The sequence below is a fragment of the Eulemur rufifrons genome, chromosome 2, assembly GCF_041146395.1.
Source record: "Eulemur rufifrons isolate Redbay chromosome 2, OSU_ERuf_1, whole genome shotgun sequence".
Taxonomy (NCBI): Eukaryota; Metazoa; Chordata; class Mammalia; order Primates; family Lemuridae; genus Eulemur; species Eulemur rufifrons.
Genome location: NC_090984.1, coordinates 95,320,359 through 95,339,560, shown reverse-complemented (window position 1 = coordinate 95,339,560; position 19,202 = coordinate 95,320,359). Strand labels below are relative to the sequence as shown.

The following is a 19,202-nucleotide window of genomic DNA, read 5'->3' as shown; positions in this document are numbered from 1 at the left end:
CTAGCTAATACAGCAGGCATAGCTTTTTAAAAATTCATCCTGTTTAGACTCATTCTGCTTCTGAATCTGAGGTGTCACATCTTCCATCAAGTGTGGAAACTTTTTAGCCATTATCTTTTCAAGTAATGCTGCTCCTTCATTCTCTTCTCCACTTCTGGAATCTTATTTGGTAGATACAGAATCTTGTCATTCTAGCATCCACATCTCAGCTTCTGTAACTTTATTTCTCTGGGCTGCATTCTGGATGTTTCCTTAGGTCTATCTTGCTGTTCATTAAGTATATCATCGATGGTGTCTAATCTGATGTTTAATTTATCCATGGAAAATTTAATTTCAATGAAAACACTTTCACTTCAGAAGTTGTATTTGGTTTTCAAGTCTACCTAATCTTTATAGACAGTGTTTTGTTCTTGTCTCATGTTTTCAATTTCTTTCTTTCTTCCTTTTTTTTTTTTTTTAGAGACAGGGTGTCGCTCTGTCACCCAAGCTGGAATACAGTGGCACGATCATAGCTCACTGCAACTTCAAAACTCCCAGGCTCAAGTGATCCTCCTGCCTCAGCCTCCCAAATAGCTGGGCCTACAGGAGCGCATCACCATGCCCAGCTAATTTTTTATTTTTTGTAGAGAAGGGGTCTTGCTATGTTGTCTTGAATTCCTGGCCTCAAGTGATCCTCCCACCTTGGCTTCCCAAAGTGCTGGGATTACAGGCATGAGCCACTGTTCCTGGCCTCATGTTTTCAATTTCTTTGTTATGTCTTCAAAAGTTTTGAACTCATTTATTTTATAGTCTCTTGCCAAGAGTTCTATTACCAGAACTTCTTGGAGGTCTAGTACAACTGTTTGCATATACATGGATTCTCATTCACTATAGGTTATTCCCTCAAGTATTTAGTCATTTTTGATTATATATTCCTCTTCACTAGGCTTTTTTTCTGTGGAGATTCTGTGTGATCTGGGTTGAGGTCTTGTTTCTTGAGCTTTTGCATCTGTTCCTATAAGGTTCCCCAAGGGTATCACTGGCCTGAACTTAGGCTTCCGGAACCACACAGGTAGTATAAATGCTAATGTTAAACCAGTATCATCATCTGGTTCTCAGGGAAGACTTTTCTTTTTTGGTACTTTTGTTTTTTTCTACCAGAGCCTTAACTAAGTGTGAGAAGCTATTGTCATCTCCCTGAGCTGGTGGATGATTTTCTTTTCCTTGTCTACCTTTTTATTAGGGTAAGCCCTGTAATAGTCCTGATTTTATGCAGAAGTCTGTTTCTGCTCCAACTTCTAACTGGCTAGACCTCATCTCTGTTGCCACAGATGTTAAAATTCAAACCTCAAACCTTAAGTTACTGTAGGGAGCCCCCAGCCCCAGCTGCCACAGTTGAGAACCACTCCATTTTCCCCTCTTACTTTGTTCAGCTCAAGTCTGCGTAGGATAATTTAAATATTTAATCTAGTATTTCTAAGTGTTTCTTTTTTTTTTTTCTCACTTTTTTACTACATTTGTCAACATGGACTGAAATTTCTAGGTGTTTCATAGCAGAGTTTTTTTTGTTTTTTTTTTTTAGATTATTTTGTTGTCCATATTACTAGAAACAGAAGTCTCTTCCCTCTGAGTCAGACCTTTCGGCTGACTCCATCCCTACCTATCCTTTCCTTCTCTCACACTCCTCTCCCAATGCCATAGCCTGAGGCCAGGCCCTCAAACCTTACAGTGTAAAAACCATTTCCTGGTAGCTTGTTAAACACAGCACATTATTTACAACACCCCAAGAAGAATGGGGTGGGGCCCAGGAATACACACACTTAACAAGCTCTCCAGGGGGTTCTGGCAAAGTGGCTCTGACTACTCTTTGAGAACCACTGTCTAAGGCCTTTGCCTTTCCTGATGTGGCTGAATTCTTCCTTTTCTGTTGGCAGTACCTAGCAGGAACCACAATGCCAACAGACCCAAGGTTCAAGAGTTCTAGTCCAGGCTCGTCCAGGACCACTCCCTATAGCCATGGTGATGCCACTGACTTGTTTTCCAGGACATAGAGCTATCAAAAAAAAAAAAAAAAAGGTCATTTATTCAGGCTTTACTAATCAAGATTTGATATTACTTTAGAGAGGGGTGAGCTGAATTTTACCTTTGAACTATGAAAGAATGGCTTGCTAAACAGATGGACACTATGAACAAAACTGTACAGAATGGTTAACTCACTTAAGATATGTATTTTTTTTTTTTTTTGAGACAGGGTCTTGCTCTGTTGCCTGGGTTAGAGTGCGGTGGCAACAGCCTAGCTCACAGCAACCTCAAATTTCCAGGCTCAAGCAATCCTCCTGCCTCAGCCTCCCAAGTAGCTGGGACTACAGGTGCTTACCACCACACCCAGCTAATTTTTTTTATTTTTAGTAGAGACAGGGTCTCACTCTTGCTCAGGCTGGTCTCAAACTCCTGAGCTCAATCGATCCTCCTGCCTCGGCCTCCCAGAGTGCTAGGATTATAGCACCTCACCCAACCAAGATATGTATATAAATATATTTTAAGTGCAGGTCTCCACTCTTTACATGGGTTATGCTCAAAAATGTCTCTGAAAGTCATTTGCTTAGAATGTGTCTTCCCATAGAAACATTATGAAAGGTGGCCAGTTTCCCAGACCAGCCCACCCAAGAGTAAAGAAAAAATTGTTCCCATTTAAGACCTATTCCATGCCAGGACCTTTATATATGTGATGTGATATAATTCTCAAAATAACTCCGAGAGGTAGACATTTGTGTCCTCGCCTTAGAAAGGAAGGGATTTGCCCAAGGTCACAATAGCTAGTAAGCAGCAGGACCAGGTAGGTCTGGCTCCAAAGCCTGTGCCCTTGTCACTGGGAGACCAGGCTGCCTTCTGTAGCTCACATGCTTAATGAAAGGTGAACAGAAGGCTGGAGATTTCCACTTTTCTCTCCTAAAACATCATCCCTCCCCACATTCAGGAAGAAATGTTAAGGGAATGATAGAAACTCTCCACGGTAGCCACAAGTGACTCCAGAGGTGGTGGTGGACCAAGGAGATCTGTCCCATTCCTTTGGAGTGCCAGATGAGGCAGGGCAGAAACGAATGCAAGATGACAGCTTAGGAAATCATTCAGAGTTTGATCTCAAAACAAAACAAAACAAACTACCTCGGGTTTCATTTTGCATGTGTTACAAAGCATCTTATGGAAAGTTTATTCCCCCTCCCCCCCACTCTTCCTCTCTAACACTGGCCCGCTCTGCCACAGACCTCTGCCACGTGGAGAGGCAGCTCCCTGCTCCCTGGGACTCACCTTGTCGGCCAGCAGCTCCCTTATCTTGCTGGCCTGGAGGCGGAACCGGAAAAGCTGCGTTTCTAGGGCCAGGCAGCGTTTCTGCCAGTCTACACTGGCCCGAGTCTCCACCTTGAGTTCTGCCATGATGGAATTGGCTTCTGGATATTCCAGGGAGCCCTAAGAACCAGCACACAAAGAGACAAAAAGAGAAATGAGAGCGTGAGGAGGAGTTCGGCACAGAAGGAGGCGGGGGACCAAAGCAGGACAGAGAAAACAGGGTTGAGGAAGGTCCCTGTTCCCCCTTGGCCACATCCCTGCCTTTCTCAGCTCAGGCTATCCTGCTCAGTCCTAAGTTAGCTGAACAGCCTCAGGAAACCAGGAAACCTGAGACACCTTAAGGAGAATCTAGTCACATTGTGACAGAAGCAAAAAGCAGGGCTCATTTGTTTTTCATTCAGTTATCCATTTAACACATATTTATCCATTCAACCACCATGTGTGTGCCAGACATTGTTTTAGGCACTGGAGATGCAAAAGTAAATAAGACATCCTCTGTCTTTGAGTTTTTCAAGGAACTCTTAAGAAAGTCTAATTATAAAATTGCAATGTAGTCACAATTGCCAATTGATATATGGATACATGGGGACAGGGAAGGGAAATGACTTGGGGAAGGGGGATGTTTAGGGTAGGCTTAAAGTGAGTAACAGATTCATCCAAAGTCCCATAGCTAATGAGAGGCAGAACCCTGGCTCCCACTTTACTTCTTACTCTACTCCATCTATGTAGATGTTAGATGAGAAAAAAATAGAAAGAAAATATAATACTTTGCATTTCCTTGACAATTTTCTATTTAGTTGGGATTCCTCCAATTGTTGTCATTGAATCATCCTGGTTTGGAACAGATTCTCACCCTCTCTTCTCTTTCAAGTTATGAGATGCAAACCAGAAAACTGCTAGGTATTTTGTTGCAATTTCTAGAGAAAGCCACAGTCTTCGGGGAAAAAAACTTGGTACAAATGCAGAACAAATTAAGTAGACACCTATGATATCCCCAGCCAGGGGGATTTACCTAGATGCCTACTGGACATATTTTAGACAAGAAAAACTGGGTGGAGGATGAGAATAGAGAAAAGGATGCCTGAGCGTACGTGGGAGAGGAGGTACGGGCAGAGTGAGCAGAAGAGGCCTGGGAGACACATCCGTCATCAGGATTTTTAAAATCCTCCTTCTTCTAGGGCATTATTAATGACACTTGGCAACAAGCATAAATTTGGTCTGTCCCAAACCATGACATATAGCCACCTTAGTATTAGATTATTTTAAGGAATGACTATTAATATTTAGGTTAATATTTTTTAATGTCATCTGTTACAGATAAATATGATTTACAGGTGAAATGATATAATATTTGGGATTTGCTTTAAAATCCTCTGTGGTTAGAGGTAAGAAGCAGTGGAGATACATAAAATAAGATTTGTCAAAATGTTGATAATTCTTGAAGATGGGTATATGGGAGTTCTTTATACTGGTCTCTCTACTTGAATATATGCCTGGAATTTTCCATAATAAAAATCTGTTGTTTTTTTAAATCCCTTTTCCTTCCTCAGGAGCCACAAAGCCTCAGAAAACCCAGCCACCTCCTGTACTGTTGCCAAACATGATCATAGTGCAAAGTAAGCCTCCTTTTGATGAGTGAATCACCGAAAGTGCTTCTCCCCTCACATTTGACCTTTACAAGTATCTTCCTCTCATACATTACAAATAACTATCATTTATTGAGTCCTTATTGTATGCCAGGTACGTGTGTCCTCTTTAATCCTTACGACAGCCTCTGAGACAATAGGTAGGCACTATTGTCCACCCGTACACAATAGGACACTGAGGAACAGAGAAACTAATTTAGGTAGTTATACAGCTAGTAAGTAGTGGGGCTGGAATTCTGGTTCCAAAGTCCTTGTTCTTAGCCACTGTGCTCTTTACCCATCCAAAAAATGGAAAGAAGCCTGATTTCACAAAGAGTATAGTGGACTGTTAATGAGAGAAACATTTTGTTGGATCTTTCAGAAGCCCTAGCACTAGGGTAAACCTATATCCCAGATTTTCCCAGGCATCCTGGGCTCAAATATTCTGACCTCATAATCTCCATAAGTACTGACACTTACCACGTGTCCTGATTTTTCATCTAAAAATTAGGGTCTGTAGGTCTGTAGAGAAAGGCCCAACAATTAAACCACTGACGGGTGGGGTGTCTTGAGTCTTCCGGTTCTGGCTCCTCAGAACACTGTACACATGACCTCAGCCCTCCTCTCCCAGCCCTATCATCCAAACAATCCCGACATTGTGGCCTCCCAGCGATCCCCACCTCAAAAGACTGGGACCAACTGGAACGGGCAGGAAGACAAAAGACAAAAACAAAACATGACCTTCTCTGAGCTAAGATCACAGCTGAAAAGACAAAACAGAACCTTGTAGGGCTCCCAGAGAAGGCTGGGAGGCTTCATGTTTGATTTTCTTTGTCCTTTAAGGAGATTGTGCTTTTCCTTGTATAAATAGAAAAAAAAAAAATGGCAGATCTGAGACTAGGACCTGGGAGTCCTACAACTTAGCCCAGGGCCAAAGAACAACAGTAAAAGCACAAAAGTAAAACCTAGGGGCAGGAGAAACTTAATCCTTTGTGTAGTTGAAACAGTTTGATTAATTTTAATTCCCTCCTACTGATTGTCAAAGCTGCTGCTTAGATTCCATGGGCAGAGTGAAAACCCGAATTATCAAAATCTCTAGGGACTTTGGAAATAAAATATGTCATTGTTGTCTGCCTACCCCTGATCTCTGAGATTATCCCTGAACTTTAGGAGTGCTTTCTCCAATCAAGCATCTCCATGACATCACAGTTCTAACCTGATCAAGTGGTCTGGTTAATCCTCTCCCTGCTTTGGGGATGCCGGCAAGTTCCTGAGGAGGCTGAGACTCGTGCTAGGCTTGCCTTGGCATGTGAGGAGAGCTAAGAGGTTTTGAAACAGATCTGGAGCAAGGTGCCTGCTGCCAAGCCCAAGGCCCAGAGGCTCTTCCGACAGAAGCAGGTGGTCGGAGCAACAGCTATAAAACAAGGGATGTTAAGGGAAGATACCAATGAGTTGAACCTCACCTGCTCAGTCAGCTTGCACTTGTACCTCCCATAAAGATGCACAAGGATATGCAGAAACGAATACCTTACATTTGCAGAACGGTTCATAACTTTTCAAGGCACTGTGATGTGTGTGTTATTTCTCTCATTATCCCCAAGATGGAGGGCAAGTGCAATTATTCACAATCAGCAGACGAGAACACTCATCACATCTATGACTTGCTTAGAGACACAGAGCTAAGGAGTAGCAGAGCTGGGCCAAGAATCCTGATCTCCCAACATCTAGAACTGTCCTCTTTCCATGATAATGCTTTAGCAGTGGTGGTAGATGTCTCATAGTACCAGGCTAGCCTAAAACAAATACAACATCAATGGCAAAAATGAATGGGGAAATGAGAGAGGGGAAGTAAGCTGGGAACAAAACTCAGCTCAATTGTTCTTTTCATTTTTTATTCTGGAACACTTTAACACACATAAGAAGTAGGGACATAGTACAATAAAACCCTGTCTCCAAAACCCAGCTACAATGATCACCAACTCATGGCCATTCTTGTGAAACCCAGTTCTTTGGATTCCACTGGTGCCCAGCACGCTAAACTACTTGGCAGGTGAGCCATATGACTGCCATGGCCTTGATGCCTGCATTGAAATTCCCTAAATCCTCCAACACCCTAGGTTGAAGCCACAGTAGGGATACGCCTCAGAGGCAGGAGCTGGGGATAGGATGGGTAGTGAGTGAGAAGAAGGCACAGGGAGTCATGAGATGACTTCAAACTCAGGGCCTGTATCTGACCAAACACAAATTTGACTTGGGATCTTTCTGTTAAGTTTGGGGATTTGACCAGAAACTGACAAAATGCTGAGATTAAATTTAATTCAACCTAGTATTCCATGGTATGTATATATTAAAAATAAACAAATAAATTTACATTCAACCAACTTTTAAGTGATTCCTATGTGCAAGGTTGGGGATATAAAGATGAACAAAGATTCTCTGGTTTTCAAGGCTCAAGTCTACAGTCTGAATATCCTGGTATCTCCCTGCAAGGTAGCTAACCAGTACAGGAGCCTAAAAGAAAGAGGTCAGAGGTCACTGCAGGCCCCAGAACAGCTGATTGTTTCTTTCTTGCAGAGGATGCAGGAGGCATCAGAAAATAACAGGGCTTCTGTTACGTGTACAGTTTCTCCTGGGCTCTCCTGTGTTACCCCACTATGGTTCAATCACTGAGTGTATCTTTTGTGATTTCCACTTGCTAGTGACAGGCTACCACCATCTTCTAAAAGTGTTTTGCTGGGCTAGGCTGATCGCTTGCCCAATTGTGGGAAAAGAAGAGCTTCGTGTCCCTTTTGGGGATGAAGCTGAGACGAGGGTGTGAGCAGACACAGGGGACAACTCCCTCTGATCTCAGCATTGTCATCTGACCGAGCCAGCAAAGTGTGCCTGCATCACATTTCACACTGTGTTGGGGGAGACAAAGAAAGAGGTGAGCGTGTCCCAAGCTTCAGGGATCTAAAGGGCCAGGACAACCAGGTACAGTACCCCTTGAGAACAAAAACATCTGGCGCCAATAGGCCTGGGTTTCATTACTGGCTCAGGCATTAAATAATCCTGTGACCTTAAGCCATTTGCCCAACTTCTCTGAACCTCAGTTCCATTTCGAAATTCAGGGCAACAGTATTTGAAAATGAGAGCACTAATATTAGGTTAAGCCATATAAAACTGTCAACTTTTTTTTTTGGAGGTCTTTGTTGTGGAAATTGTCAACATTTAACCATTTTTTGACCTTCAAAAATGGCAATTCCATAGATCATATAATACAGGATTTTCTTGAGAACTAAAAGAGATATCACAAAAGCCCGGCACACAGTAAGCACTTGCTAAATGACAGCTATTGTTACCATCAACGAATAAATGGCAAATCAACATAAGAGGAGATGTGGCCCATAGATGTGCTCACCACCAGATCCACCTCAAGGAGGAGGTCATGTGATTTTTAAAAATTATGTTATCTATTTATTTTTTAATATTGAACAAAAGGGTGTGCGGTGCAAAGTAAGGCTTCTTCCCATTCCTGTACTTCACCCATGGTTCTCCCCAGAGGCAACCACTGTTAGAGGTTTTTGTGTGTCCTCTCAGAGATAGTGTATATATTATACAAGCATTCACATATATGTGGCATACACACTGTACTTAACAAATTAATTTATAGATCTTCCTCTATCAATATCCACATCTGCCACATTTTCTCTCTGTGCTTTTTTTTTTTTTTAAGAGACTGGGTCTCACTCTGTCGTCCAGGCTGGAGTGCAGTGGCATGATCATAGCTCACCACAGCCTGAAACTCCTGGCCTCAAACAATCTTCCTGCTTTGGCCCCCGCTCTGAGCTTTTTAACAGCTTTAACATATTCTATTGTGTGGCTATCATATGATCGTATTTAAGGGTCCTTTACGTGATGGACATTTGGGTTGTTCCAACCTTTTGCTAAAATAAACAAGGCTGCAATGAATATTCAGTGATATATATCATTTCATATAATTTCATATAATAAACACTATTTCACATACAACAGAGTATATCTGAAGGATAAAGTCCCAGAAATGGAACTGTGGTCGAATTTAAATAAGTAGAATTTAAATTTAATTGTAGAATTCAAAGGGATGTCTGGCACTAGAAATTGCCAGACAGTTCAAATTGTCCTCCCCTGAGGATGTCCTAATTCATACTTCAGCCCCCCATAAGTGCCTGTTTCCCCACAGAGGAGGTCAGTTTTGAACTAGTTTTTGATAGAAGGGCAAGATGGCCCAGCAGCTGGCTCAGCAGCCAGCCTGCGGTGAAGTCACCCAACAGAGGGGTGAGGGAATCCTGGCACCTTAGCATCCACAGGAATAAAGCATTCTCCAACCCCTAAGGAGCACACAGTTCACACAGAGCTCGGCCCCCTAGAGAAAAGAAGGGGAATGGTACTGAGGAAGTCGCCATGGGGGAGTGGGGTGGGAGGGACATACTTCTCCCCAGTAACTGGTGACTTCTGAAGAGGGCGGGAAAGGCACCACATGTTTTCAGCTCAGTTGCCTGTTTCAATGAATTTGGGATCATGGGGTGCACCCCACCATAACCCAGCTCTGAGCAGGCCCCCCAGCAGCGGCCTATGGGAGGGTGGTAGATAGTGGACCAAACCCTACACTTGTAATCTAGGAAGGAAGCTTGGATTGCAGTCATTTCTCTTCCACTTTTTAGCTATGTGACCTTGAGCAAGTCACTTTTCTGAGTCCCAGTTTCCTCCTTTGTAAAATGGGGATAAATAATACGCGGAAACACTAAAATTGATGTTCTCTAAAGTGTTAGGTGATGTTACCAGCACTACACACAGTGTCTGGCACATAGAAGACAGAAGGAAAAGTTTGGTTGAAGGCACCGATAGATAACTCTTCCATTGAGAGTTATTTAAATGATCTTTGAAGCGTTTTTAGCTGGAACCAAAGCTCAGTCCAGAAGAGTTTCATGAGGTGGATTCATAGCAAAAAGTTTAGGGAGGAGATACCCTGCCAGGTAGAAATCCAACAAGAGGATTCTTCTTCCAGATGAGCGTTCTCACCGCCTCTGCCACCCCCATTAGGTTCCCCCACACCCCCCTCGGTCTCCGGTGTCCGATTCCTCTCTAAGCCTCCTAGGACATAATGCTTCCTTCAGGTGTCATTCGGAGCCAAACCTGTTTTCTTTTCTGTTTGGCTGACCGGCCTCTAAGAGTCGATCCTGACCCATAGGACCCCCTAATAGAACCACCCAGAAATTACAGGAGAAATAAAAGAAAAAATCTAAGGTGAGGTGGGGAGAGGCGCGGGAGGGGTGAGAGCGAGCGAGCACCAGCAACAAAGTGGGAGCCTGCACGTAAGCCCTGAGGGCCCTTCCCGGGAGCAACTGGATCGACCCAGTCCCAAACTCCAGGTCCTCCCCAGGAAGGCTACTTCTGACCTCGCGGCGCGGGTCTCCAGGCGCTCCCGGCTCCCCAAGCCCGGCCGCGGCTCCCGGCGCGGCGCTCCCCGCCGCTGGAAGCTCGCTCCCAGGTAGGGAGGCACCTGCTCCGGGTCGCCTTCCCGGCCGGAGGGAGCGCGTCCCCGCCGCCCAGCCTAGCGCCCTCCCCGCCGGCACACCCCCGAGCCCACCCCCGGGCCCACCCCCGGCAAGGCGGGCACGCGGAGCCGCTCACCTTCCGCGAGCTGGCGGGCGTCCCCACCCGGCACACGGGCGCCCTCGGCGCGCCGCCGCCGCTGACCTTGCGTCGCTCTCGCCCGAGTCCCGAGCGGCCGCCGGGTCTCCGCTCCCCGGCAGCAGGGGTCGCGGTGGGCGGGGCGGGGCGAGGCTGGAGCGGGAGGGGTGCCCGCCGGCTCGCCGCACAAAGCCGCCCGAGCCTCGCGGCGCCCCATTCAATGCTCCGCCGGGCTCCCTCCTCCCCTCGGCTCCCCTCCCGCTCCTTAAAGGCAGAGCGCTGGGCTCGGCTCTGCAGGCAGCTCGCGGAGAGGCACAGGAAATGACCTCAGCAGGCCCCAGCCTCCCACCTCTCCGCACCGCTGGGCTCGTCCCTGGGGCGGCGGGGAGGGCTGCGGGGTCCCGGGGGCGGCGGGGGTCTCCTCGGCTGCGGCCCTGAGCTCTCTGCGGAGGCCGCGCTGGCTGTCGCAAGGGGCTGTCAGGGCGCCCCTGGGGTCTGCAGCGCCCCAAATATTAATGTATTAGTAATAGCTTGAGACCCGCGCAGGCTGGGGGACCAGACCAGACCTTCCCCGCCGAAGGATTAGTCTGGCCACCTGTAAGAACTGTAACACCCGGATATTTGGAACAGAAAAGTCCTATTTCCAACAGTCTGTCCCACTGGCAGACCAAATGTTCTGTTTTGTAATTTGGAGGAGAAGGAGAAAAAATAAAGTCACCGTAGCCCAGAGGGTAACTTGCTTATGTATGTATTATTTATTTTCTGGCCAGGAAGCCAGAGAGGCCAGCAGGACACTGCCCCAGGCAGCTTGCAGAGCAGTCATCAGCGTGCCCTCTTCTGGCATTCGCAGTCCCACGGTTCACCCAATGCAATCCCACACCCGGAGGGAATTGGAACCCTCAACATTTGGTTAGGTGAGCATGGGATAAGGAAGATGCAAATAGAGACGCTTGCTGGGAAGGATCCTTGTTTCACAACAGCTTTCTTCCTCAACCCTGCAGGCAATCTCAGTCAAGGCCTGAACAGAAGCAAAACACCAGCAGGGCCTTTTTCTCCAAATCGGCGCTGGAAGTCTCAGCCCAGGGACCCCCGGCCCCACCCCGGGTTTGAATCTGCATCTCTGGGGGTGGGGCAGGGAAATTACCTAACAAGCTCTGCAGGGGATTGTCATGCACAATTTTGAGAGCACAGACACTAAGGAAAGCTGATCTTGGTAGTCCAGGAGGCTACCTGGATCACCTGAGGGTGAAAGTTTAACTGGGCCAATGGGACTCCAAAGGCTGGATTTGCAAATGGCTTCATAGCTCTTGGGGATTGGGATAGATGAGCCCTGATTCTGTGGGACACTGGCCTCTGCTATCCCTTTCAACACTGCAGAAGTTGCCTAAGGAAACTCAAAAGCAAGTCGTCTAGATTCATTCATTTATTCATGTATTTATCCACTTTGAATAGGTAATTGGGCACATGGTATATATTTCAACTAATACAGAGGGTTAACAATGAAAAATGTCTTCCTCCTATCTTGCCCTTTCTCCCCCAGATCACCCCTCTCCAACCCAACTATTATTACAAGTTTTTGTGTGTGTCCTTTGAACATATTTTATGCATACATAAGTATTCATATGTATTCATGTGCGTATATATTCATGTGCATGTATTCACATCCACCTTTTTTTATTTGTTTGTTTGTTTGGGACAGGTCTCACTCTGTTGCCCCAGCTAGAGTGCAGTGGCATCATCGTAGCTCACTGCAACCTCAAACTCCTGGGCTCAAGCAATCCTCCCAGTTCAGCCTCTCAAGTAGCTGGGACTGTAGCCATGAGCCACCATGCCTGGCTAATTATTTTTAATTTTATTTTTGTAGAGACGAGGTCTTGCTATGTTTCTCAAGCTGGTGTCGAACTCTTGGCTTCAAGTTAGTCCTCCCACCTCAGCTTCCCAAAGTGCTAGGGTTACAGGTTTGAGACACCAGCCTGGCCCACATCCACATTTTAATACTAAAGAAGCATCTCTTGCTTTTTTTCTCTTGACATTATCATTTGTTGACTCTATGTATGACATATCAGCATTTAGGCCTGCTTTGCCTTTTTTATTGGTTTCCTAATATTCCTAATGACGAATATGTGAGATGTTTCCAATCTTTGGCTCTTATGTACCTTGCTACTATAAGTACCTTAGTATACGCTTCTTGTTTCACATATGGTACTATTTTTATGGTTTAATACTTAGAAGTGGAATCACTAGCTCTAAACACAATGTGGATTTTAAATTTCAAAAGATGTTGCCAAATGGCCCTCAAAGGAGACAGCACCAACCTACACTATGTGTGAGTGCTCCAGAAAGTCTTAGCTATCCTTGTCCCAATAACACTTCTCCATGGGACCTCCCTCTTTCTTTGGGCTCTGTTTTAATCCCAGCTTTGTGAACTTGGGCAAATTCTTTAGCCTCTCTGGGACTCAGTTTCCTTATCTTTGATATGAAAATCAATAACTCTCTCTGGGGTTGAAGATTAAATCAGATAACAGAGCTACATAAATTTTGGGATCCAATAATTGCTCAATAATTATGTGATGGTGATTTTTCTCCCCCGCCCCAACTTTTTATTAGGAAATTTTCAGACCTACAGAAGTTGTAAAATATATTGAGTCAACAATAATTTATTGTATATTTCAAAATAGCTAGAAGAGAAGATTTGTAATGTTCCCAACAAAAAGAAAAGATAAATGTTTGAGGTGATGGGTATCAGTTACCCTAATTTGATCATTACACATTGTATACAGGTTATCAAAATATGTACAGCTATTATATATCAATAAAAAAAAGTACACTGAATACCCATACACCCTTCATCTAGATTTACCAATTATTAGCATTTTGCCACATTTACTTTCTCTCTCTCTCTCTCTCTATATATATGTACACATATATGTGTTTCCTAAACTATTTGAGAGTTAGTTGTATACATCATGATCTTTCACCCCTAAATACTGCAACACGTACATCCTAAGAACAAGATATTCTTCTGACATAATCACATTCAGGAAATTTAACATCAATGCAATACTATCGTCTACTATGTAGGCCACATTCAAATTTCCCCAGTTGTCCCAATAATGTCCTTTATAGCAGTGTTATGTAGCCCTTCTATTTATTAGTATTGGTCCCTACCCTAGTACTCACCAGAGTGAATGGATGCCTAGAGAAGAATAGGCTCGTCCCTTCCCTGCTCCAGGGGAAGAGTGACTCCCACAGCCCTGGGCCCTGGCATTTCTGGGGCACAGCAGTTAATCAATAATCAGCCAACAGGGATATTAGAGGGTCCAATGGAGTTTCCCATCTAACACCAGGGATTGTCCCATCAGCCTGTTGAGGTTGCCTCCTTACCTGACCTCAGCCATCCCATGCAGGCAACCTGGGATGGTCCTGTCTGCCTCCCTCCCATGGGTGCTCTGGTTAGGTTTCTGGTGTCTCTTCCACCTTCCCCATTGGTCCCCAACCAGCAGAGGCAGCTGTTCTGGCTCCAGGGAGGCCTAGATCCTGGGCACCCTCAACCACAGCCCCCCAACACCAACCCACCCAGGGATGAATCCATGGGGATCTCTAGGCTGGCCCATCTCTAATTTAACCCTGGGATTAAGGGTTGGGATGTGTCAGACATTTTTTTCCCCCCCACAATCTTCCTGTCTTTTTTTTTTTTTTGAGACAGAGTCTCACTCTGTTGCTCTAGGTAGAGCATAGTGGTGTCACTGTAGCTCACTGCAACCTCAAACTCCTGGGCTTAAGTGATCCTCCTGCCTCAGCCTCCCAAGTAGCTGAGACTACAGGCAGACGCCGTGTTGCCCAGCTAATTTTTCTGTTTCGTTTCAGTCTTGCTCAGGCTGATCTCAAACTCCTGAGCTCAAGCAATCCCCCCACCTCAGCCTCCCAAAGTATTCAGATTATAAGCATGAGCCACTAGGCCTGGCCAATCTTTCTGTCTTAAGGTACTTTCTATGTAGCCTTCCATGGAACTGAGACTCAAACTGTCAAACTGTGGTCACTGGCCAAATGCAGACAATAGCATCAGCCAACGCTGATGTCCCTCTCTTCTTCCCTCCTTCCCTCCCTCCCTTTCATTCATTTATAGTAGCTAAGTTTAAGTTGTTCTGGGTACTGTATTAGATGCCCATGACTATAAGCTTGGCTAAGCTACTTCCTTGTTTCCTGCCTCAATTTGTCCTATTGTGACATGGGGAAATTATTTCCTAGTACTGCTACCCTTGAGGTCAGAATGTTTGAGAGTTGGAGGAGCAAGCAGGATTATGAGGGAGTCACCACAGTCCCAGAGTTAAATCCTACAGAGGGGGATTTTGCAGAGCTGACATAAAGAAAAGGCCATCTGGGCTCCACCTTTGGCTGGTCCTGTGGTGGGGGAAGGAGAGCAGGCAGTGCTGGGGTGGTAGCTGGGGCCTCAGAAGCCTGCTGGAAAGGCCCCAGTCCCCCCAGGAGCCACAGAGAAATGGTACTCTCCACCACACCTAAAGTTCATATATGTTAGCTTATTATTAAAGGTGGCCTGACAACAGAAAATGGAGAATGGAGCAGAGAGATGGGACATTGCATGCCCTGAGTTGAAGGATCGGTTAGGGCAGTCTTGTGAGAAGAGATGAGGCCAGTATGGGCACCCACTGTCATCTAGTCTGAACCAATTTGGCCTTTTGGCGATTGTCGGGTTCTTGTATTAGCAGCCACGGGACATGAGAAGTGAGTGGAGGCCATTTGTCCCATCTTCTATAACCTCCTACAGATGGGATATTTAAAATGGCTAGGGCCAGATCCTGCCAAATATACATATATTGTCAAGCAGGCACAAAACAGTCACAACCTGCTTCCAAGGAATCTGGCAGTTGGCCTGGTCTGGTTCTTACACCTCATGCATGCCAGGGCAGATAATCTTCCTGGTCAACTCCAAATTTTGAAAACCATTTATTTTACCAGTGAAAGATTATCTCTAGCATCTCTCAAGCACATTAAGCTCTCAGGTGTAGATTTGGATGTTGCTTGAAGTGCTTATGTAACCAAGCTCTGGAGTGCAGTTTCCTGATTAGACCACTTCAGATGCTAACTAACCACTCTAGGGGTGAGAGGAGAGTCAGTTTATATACACACACCACAAGGTTTAGGCTGTAATGTTTAAAAAATAAATTCCTACAGAGTCAATATAACAGCATACTAGTCTGAGCCTGGTTCCCTGGAGAGCACTGTGGGAAAGAAAGGGGACCTTGGAACTGACCAGCCTTCAGTTCAAGTCCCAGCCTTATCACTTATGTGGTGATGTGACCTTGGGCAGTTGCTCAAGTTTTCTGAGTTAATTCCTCATTTGTAAAATAGTGATAGTAATAATTATTGCGTCTTAGGTATGTTGAAAGGATTAAATGAGATAGTATGGTGCCTAGAACATAGCAAGTGATTTATAAATGATAGCTTTTGTTATTCATTCTTTGAATAAATATTTGAGGTCTGATGTTTACCAGGAGCTCTCTTTGTTGCAAGATTGCAATACATAAGCAGATGGCTTGGGAGACAAGAATAACTTTAGGAGAACTGATGAAATGTTGAACAATTCATCTTCCCATGAACAAACCATCTAGAAATCCCACTTCCCAACCCACCCACCCCCCACCGCCTGTTTTCTCTGAGTAGGGCTCTGGGATCCAAGGAGACCCCTCCTACTTCACCAAAATGCTTCACCAAGAAGCACTCCTCCTCCTGCCTTCAGGGCCTGGTTCTCAGTTGCTGTTGGAAGGAGCAGAAAGGGGTCTCAGACTCCCAGGAGCCCAGGGGCCAGTCCTGGGCCAGTCCTGGGCCAGCCTTCTGCCTCAGGAGCCAGGGGCAGAGCTTGTTAGCCCTTGGGTCACAGAGAAGGCAGGAGGCTATTTCTACTGCTGATTCTCTGGGAGCATCTGGGGTACCCATGGGCTGAGTCAGAGTCTCAGAGTCACCATCCAAGTGGGGATAGGGGTAGTGCCTGGACATGCAGAGAAGGGCAGGGTACGAAGGAAGTGAAATGGCCTAGAGGCCAAATTCTCAGTGTGTGTGTGTGTGTGTGTGTGTGTGTGTGTGTGAGACAGAGAAAGAGAGAGAGAGAGAGAAATAGAGAGGGAGATGGGGAGAGGGGGGTTGGTGTGAGAACGTGTCCTAACTTTAAGCATGGACTCTCCTTTCATTTATTTATTCATTCAGTTTTATACTAACAAATATTTATTGAATATCTGTTATTTTCCAGGCACTGTGGAAAGTGTGGCAGATATGACCCATGAACCCCAGGCACAGGTTTTGTTTATTTATTTTTTGAGACAGGGTCTCACTTTGTCACCCCAGCTAGACTGCAGTGGCATCATCATAGCCCCCTGCAACCTCAAACTCCTGGGCTCAAGCGATCCTCCTGTCTCAGTCCCCCAAAGTGCTGGGATTACTGGCATAAGTCACCATGCCCAGCCAGGCACTGGCTTTAGAATTAGCCTGCCTGCCCTTGAATCCTGGCGGGGGACACAGGGTGGAACTGATGCAATTACCACATATATCACTGCAAGTGATCCGTCCAGTGCAGCTGTGGGCTCTGGGGCCAGAGACAGCCAGGCAGAGGTTGGAGAGGGGAGGGGTTCTTCATTTGTAAAACAGGAATCAGAATTCTTTCCTTAGAGGGTTTTTTCAAAGGTGGAGATAAAGGGTCTGCCCCAGTGCCTGGCATGTTATCAACACCTAGTAAATATTATCAAATGAGGAGAGAATTTGAAGGTATAAAGGTGCAAAGGATGAGCAAGGTACCCAAGGACAAGGGTCTTGGAAGCTAACAAAAAGGAGTGGCATGAAAGGAGCGCCTGGATTCCAATGAAGGAGTAAATAGTGATTCCAAATCTAACCTCATGTCATAAAATCCTGACATGAAAATACAGATTCCAGGCTCCACCCCGACCATGTAGTTCAGCAGGCCTAGGGGTCTGTATTTTCATGCCCCTTGGGACCTGTCAGGGGTCTGCATTGACTGGTATGCCATATGTCATATTCATTTTGATCATTTCAGTGATCTTCTCAGAGAGCAACAGCCCCAGAGGGGAACGCAGGGCAGAACTGATGCAATTACAACATATATCAATGCAAAATGATCTGTCCAGTGCAGCTGTGGGCTTGCCCAGCAAGAGAGCCATGTGGATGGGGACAGGAGAGGGAGGGAGAAAGGGCAGCTGAGTTGGCAGCTAGTGGAGCTCAGGGAATAAGGACCAGATAAACCCAGCTATCTAACTGGAATTCTAGATCATTCTAGAACTTGCAACATCACAGGTTTAAACCAGCTGCCTTATTTCTCCAACAGCTTTCATCAAAGACAAAAACAATGGCTGCTCACATTAACTGGGGAAGGGAGGAGCTGGGCAGGGAACAGCTCCAAGTAGGTGGCACCTTCTCCGGTGGCCCAGGGAGCTGGTGTCGGGAGAGACTCTGGGGTCATAGGAAGCCAAGGAAACTCAGGCCAGTCAGGGAGCTGGCTGTGACACTTGTCTCCTTTTCTGACATGTGCAGCAGCTGCAGACACATGGGTTCTCAAGGTGACAGTGTGTGGCCTCTGGGGTTCCACTTCAGAGTTCAATTTCCAGTTCTGACACTTAGCTCGTTCTTCACACTTAGTAAGTGCTCAGTAAATGCTGGCTGTTAATATCTCTTCAGCTGATGACACACCAAAGCTGAGAGAAAGAAATGTCTTTTTCCCACCCGTACTTCATCCTCAAACTCGATTCTGCCTGAGTCCCCCAGCAGCTCATTTCAGAGCTGAGCTGACAACATGAGCGGTCTGGTGAGCTGGGTCCTGCTTGCATATACTCAACACACGTGTGCTGGTGAACACAGTGGGCCACTGCAGGAGAGGGAGGGCGTGGAGGAGTAGGTGTGGCTCATTCCAGGGCAACTGGACCTTGGAGGGCCTCTTCATACTCCTTGACCTTCCCTCCTCCAACTGCTGCTTTCCCTGACGGGAAGAACCTAAAGTCTGGGGTGCCCCTGCCCCTCGACAGAACTGTAAGTGTTAGCTCTTGTTCAGCGGCTACTTTGCTCTGTGATCTGAGGACAGTCTCAGCAACTTCTTGTGCCTCTGTTTGCCCAACTGTAAAATAGGAGCAGGGCCTTCATAATTGCTATCCTCAGCCTGGGGATAGAGAACTGGGCTCTGATCTGGGCAATGGGGGGCTGCCGCCGTGCAAAACCCACTGCTGGCTGCTGTGAGAATGGCCGGGAATAAAGGCAACCTCCCCAAACATGCCTGGGACGCCGCCAGCCGTTCCAACTTGCAAACAAATGAAATCTCTCTAATCTTCTAATTGAAAATCAAAACATTTAAAGCCAATATTTGTTGACAGCTGACTATGTTCCAGACCTTCTAAACATTTTACAAGGAATCATCTTAATTTTCCCAGTTCTCTGGAGCTGAAGCTATTTTTATCTCCATTTTATAGATGAGTAGGCTGAGGCTCACAGAGGCCAAGTGACATGGCTAAGCGCAGACAGAAAGGAAGTAGCCAAGACTCAAACTCTGCTCTGATTCTAAAGACCATGCTTTTAGCGGCTGTG

General features: G+C 45.9%; 2 protein-coding genes across 2 annotated transcripts in view; one reads left to right on the top strand and one right to left on the bottom strand.

Moving 5' to 3' along the window:
* Positions 1–10,680, bottom strand: part of PLEKHH1 (pleckstrin homology, MyTH4 and FERM domain containing H1) — a 49,777-nt gene extending 39,097 nt beyond the window's left edge. The window contains exons 1-2 of the mRNA XM_069487779.1: positions 10,605–10,680; positions 3,289–3,447 (exon numbers count right to left, since the gene is read on the bottom strand). Coding sequence (XP_069343880.1) covers positions 3,289–3,414 — 126 coding nt within the window. The 5' untranslated portion in view covers positions 3,415–3,447; positions 10,605–10,680. The remainder of the gene's footprint in view (positions 1–3,288; positions 3,448–10,604) is intronic.
* Positions 1–19,202, top strand: part of TMEM229B (transmembrane protein 229B) — a 206,365-nt gene that overhangs the window by 125,661 nt on the left and 61,502 nt on the right. The window lies entirely within an intron of this gene.